We start from the raw sequence: 5,044 nt of genomic DNA on the forward strand, positions 1-5,044 counted from the left end.
TATTAGTTGAACCAATTCAAAAGGAGTGATATAAAAACATGTCTAATGCAGACAAAATATGTAGCCAGTATAAGCACCCTAAAACACCACTGGCCTTTTATTTTATCAGCACAACCCCAAAGGGTGTGCACAAAATCTACTGGTAGTAGATGATAGCATGGGGAGCACAGTCAATAAGACTGTGATAAGTATATATGCAGCCTGGTGTGCACCTGAAATTGAGGGAACACTTAGTTTTGTGAAACTAACACAAAATAATATTGAATGTAAACCAGTAGTAATTGTAAAGTAAAAAGAGACATAACACTGGGAGATGGGCATTAAAATTAAAAGGAAAGCAAACGTATATAAAGTAACAACTATATAATTAACAGATGTCTATGTTGTCTAAAATCTAAGAAATATTATTTTTAATGAGTACATTTTAAATCTGCCCCACGGTAAGTAAAACAGAAATGTATGGGAGCCCTGCAGGAAGGCCTGGCAATGGCATGTTCGTCCTAGACTACTCGGTGTTAACCTCTCCAGCACCCCGTCTCCTGGGACTCAGTCCAGCAGCAGCAATGGAAACAGTCAGCATGCTGCTCACAGTCCTCTCCATTCCACCCTTTAGGTCACCTTGGAACATGAGCTTCCTCAGTCCTGTGTTCAAATCAGCAGGGAGCGTCCATTGCAACGCACAAAGGAGGCCTCTCCACACCTTCCTGAGGATGGTCCTTGGGTTTGTAAGATGGTGGCAGGAGCAGTGGCGTGTGTTCCTGTTCAGCCATCACAATCACACTGCCAAGAGGTGGTAATTTTTTTCAGTATTTTACATGCACAGTCACGTTATTTGAAAATTGTGATGTTTTCATTTATTCCTATCCAGTCTTTTCTCTTTGTCTGACTTTATTGCAATGGTATCGTCTTCCAAGACAATGTTAGGAGAGTGTGAGCAGACGTCCTTGTCTCCTTCTTGACACCAAGGGGAAAAGCTTTCAAGAATCATCCTTAAATGTGCTGTTTACTGTGGGCTTTTAAAGGTGATCATCAGAATACGATTTTGTTTCTGTTTTCCACTAACTGGTACTGACTGTTATCAAGTCAGGTTTTTGTATTTGGTCATGTGTTTGCTGAGTATTTTTCATATGCAAATAATCTCTTTAGCATCGTGCTATTGTAAAGGTGACGCATCTAACACTATGTAATGCTATCTGTAAAAAAATTAGGAGTATGCCAGTTTTATTGCCCTTTCTAAAATAGATCTAAAACATTCTTAACATGTCAATTCTGCTTACATACCTGACAAAGCATATATCTCTGCTCATGGAAGTTCTGAGCAGCTGAGTTCCAGAGCCGGGCTTCCAGCTGACATGCATGTCATTACCTTTAGGGAAACAGGCTGAACCTCCTGCCAAACCCCACTGACAAGTGTGACCCTTACGGTGGCTCAGTGACCTCTCCTCCCTGCACGGCCACGGCCGCCTGGATTGTCTTCTATCCTCTCCGACAGCCAGCTCATCTCGGAAATGCCTACACATGAGGTCATTGGAAGGAACCTAAAAAGAATGTTTTTCTAAGCTTTACCACAGAATATGTTCTAAAGCGTTTGATGCCCTTGAAGGAGGATTGTTAGATTATGTGTTAAATTGTCTTCCTTTCAGTCGGCTGTTTCTACGAAGTTCTTACAATGCTGCAGTCTGTTTACAGCATGCTGAAGGACTACTTACAAAACCATTTCCGAGGCCAACAGAACCAGTTTTCTAGGTGGGTGATTTCCTCTTATGCTGGAAAGGAAGAGACTCGTGAAGCAGGTATGTACTGAAATATCATTTTTCTACAACTCACAGATTCAATGCTGTGGGAGATAAGTATGATACAATGGAAAGCATAAAGACAAACATTTTTAGAAACACTTTGATTATTAGCTTTTTAGCTCTACACTAGCTATTTAACTTCTCTAAATCTTAGTTACCTACAGTCATAGAATAGCCCTTTAAAAAAATCTGTTCTCTCCCCACACAAATAACCCCTATTCTGTGGATGAGAAACACTGCGATTCAGTAAGAATGTACGTTTTCTAAGGACACAGTAATAGAAGGCAAATCCACGTTATGGAACTTGCCTGTGCTCAGAGCTCTAAAGAGAGAAATGAGTTAGGACCGAGGTGTACGGAGCTCGAGAGAGATCGTGTCTGGTTGGTGGGATCAGGGAGCCTCAATGAGAGAACCACATTGGAGCTGAGCCCTGACATGTGATTTTGGGTTGTAAATTATGTGTCTGTGTACACTGCAAACATAGATAATTTGTGAATTGAAGAAATTCTCAACGTCTTTCCCCCCATTGAGGGGTGGGAAACAGAGGTGGGTGGCATCATATCCTGGTCCTATAGCTGGAGCCCATCCCCTGAGTGTGATCCTGTCTGCGCATGTCTGTGCATTTAAGTCACCGCAGGATTCCCGTGAGGGTAGAGTCATTTCAAACTCCCGGTCAATCCTGGGTAAGCAAACTGTGCCTTAGTGCTCTTCTTGTTTCACAAAAACGGGGGGAAGAATCTTTTCAATCTGTGTTTGTAAGATCGGAAAACATTCCCCCTCCTGTGTGGGAGGGAAGACCTCAGCAGTTGTCGGGGAAGGGTCTCATTCCCCACCCCTGACTGGGTGACATTTCTCTTTCTCCCCTAGGCCTTCTCCTCCTCCTCCTCCTCCTCCTCCTCCTCCTCCTCCTCCCCCGCCTCTTCCCCCTCCTCTTCTCCCCCTCCTCATCCCCCCTCCTCTTCCTCCTCCTCCCCGTCCTCCTCCTCCTACCCCTCCTCCTCCTCCTCCCTCTCCTCTTCCCCTCTCCTCCTCCTCCTCCCCCGCCTCTTTCTCCTCCTCTTCCCCCTCCTCCTCCTCCTGCTTCTCTCCCTCCTCTTCCCCCTCCTCCTTCCTCCTCCTCCTCCTCCTCCTCCCCCTCCTCTGACCCTCCTCCTCCTCATCCCCCTCCTCCTCCTTCGTCCTCCTTCCTCCTCCTTTCCCCTCCTCCTTCCTCCTCCTCCTCTGCCCCCTCCTCCTCCTCATCTCCCTCCTCTGCCCCCCTCCTCCTCCTCATCTCCTCCTCCTCTGCCCCCCTCCTACCCCCTCCCCCCTCCTCCCCCTCCTCCTCCTCTCACCTCGCCCTCCTCCTCTCTTCCACCTCCCCCTCCTCCTCTCTCCTCCTCTTCCCCCCTCCTCCTCCTCCCCTCCTCCTCCTCCTTCCTCTGTAGACGGAGAAGCCATGAAAGGTTGTGGGTGTATAAGCATGAGTATTTATTGCAGAAGCCAGTGGCCACAGAGCCATCAGACAAGATAGTCCTTCACAGCAAAGTCCACACAGGCAGCAGCCCGGACAGGGGCTGGTGAACATATATCTTTCCCATAAAACAGCATCAGTCTCTGTACCCACAGCCATTATGTGAGCAGCCCGCACGCTGCCCCCCTAGACTCACCGCCTCACATCATAGCGGTACCTGAGCTCTCCGCTCAGCAGCTTCTCCTTCTCTCTCTCCTGCCCAGCTGCTCTCTCCAGCAGACTTCTTCACCCACTCCAGCCTCTCCAGCCAGCCAGCTGGTCAGTAAACCTACTTTTACACTATTTAGACAAAGAAGGGCTTCCTGCCAGTAGTTACATCAATCATATTGGCTACTGAAGGGCATAGTCTAACCGGGTGTCCTTGCACCCGCTCATGGTATCTTTGGCCCGGTTAGGATTCCCAGGATCGGAGTCCTTGGACATCCCATTTAGGCACATGCCCAGAGCGGCTTTTGGCCATTCTGGTGTTTTGATAACAAGGCCTTTGTGATTCCATTGGCCTTGACTATCCAGGTCCCACAAGTTGTTTCTTTGGCTTTGGAGAGAATAAATTCTATGGGCTTTGGCTTGGGTTTGGGGCTAATGTTGTCTCTTTTTAAACAAAAACGATGGAACTAACCAATAAGTAGAAAGAGCTCATGCACTCCTTCACTAAAATACTAATCATGCCGAAACCGGTTTGGCTCAGTGGATAGAGCGTTGGCCTGTGGACTGAAAGGTCCCAGGTTCGATTCCGGTCAAGGGGCATGTACCTGGGTTACAGGCACATCCCCAGTAGGAGATGTGCAGGAGGCAGCTGATCGATGTTTCTCTCTCATTGATGTTTCTAACTCTCTATCTTTCTCCCTTCCTCTCTGTAAAAAATCAATAAAATATATATTTTAAAAAAATAATAAAAAAATAAAATAAAAAATAAAATACTAATCATCAGCGTTGGCCCTGACCATCGGCACAGTCATTGCTGTGTGCAGCCCTTCTCTCCCTGCCCCTCTCCTCCCTAAAGCCTTCTTAGCTGCACTCCTTGCCCTTTGCTTTGTTCTTTTGGTCTGTGGTGTTGTGAGTTGTCCTATGAATTTCCATCTTGGGTAGCAAGTATCTGTGTGCCCACAGGTTTGGACAAACCTTCCCCTTCTCTATGGAAGGTCTGATTTAGAGGTTGCAGTCTGATAGAACCAAACGTATTCCAAACCAATTTGGCTAAAAGCTAGCAGTAGTTGGTAGAGCACTTCTGGAAGGTGTGACATCAATATTTGTTAATTCTCACTGGAGGATATTTTTCCATTGATTTTTTTTTAGAGAGACTGAGGGAGGGGGGCAGAGGAGGGGAAAGAGAGAGTGAGAAAGAGTGAGAGAGAGAGACCTTGATGTGAAAGAAACACATCCATTAGTTCCCCGCCACAGCCAGGTGTTGAACCTGCAACCCAGATACATGCCCTTGACCAGAAATCAACCCCAACACCGGGCTGAGCTCTAACCACAGAGCCACACCTGCCAGGGCAGTCCCTGTATTTTGATGCCAACCTTAAACATAAACAACTAGGATTAGCATCCAAATGATCCAGCAAATCATCATCTGAAATGACATTTGATTATCAAATGTTTGTAGCCATATGAAGAGGGATGGAGTACTGTATGATATTTATACTTTAAAAATCTATATATGTCCTAACCAGTTTGGCTCAGTGGATAGTGTCAGCCTGTGGACTGAAAGGTCCCAGGTTTGATTCCGGTCAAG

General features: G+C 46.4%; 1 protein-coding gene across 1 annotated transcript in view; it reads left to right on the forward strand.

Moving 5' to 3' along the window:
* Window positions 1–1,669: 1,669 nt before the first annotated feature.
* Window positions 1,670–5,044, forward strand: part of PRXL2C (peroxiredoxin like 2C) — a 17,613-nt gene continuing 14,238 nt past the window's right edge. Inside the window, exon 1 of the mRNA XM_070400966.1 lies at window positions 1,670–1,793. Within this exon, the coding sequence (XP_070257067.1) occupies window positions 1,670–1,793 (124 nt within the window). The remainder of the gene's footprint in view (window positions 1,794–5,044) is intronic.

Source organism: Myotis yumanensis, unplaced genomic scaffold, assembly GCF_028538775.1.
Source record: "Myotis yumanensis isolate MYYU_CA2020_CCGP unplaced genomic scaffold, mMyoYum1.0.hap1 SCAF_21, whole genome shotgun sequence".
Classification (NCBI taxonomy): domain Eukaryota; kingdom Metazoa; phylum Chordata; class Mammalia; order Chiroptera; family Vespertilionidae; genus Myotis; species Myotis yumanensis.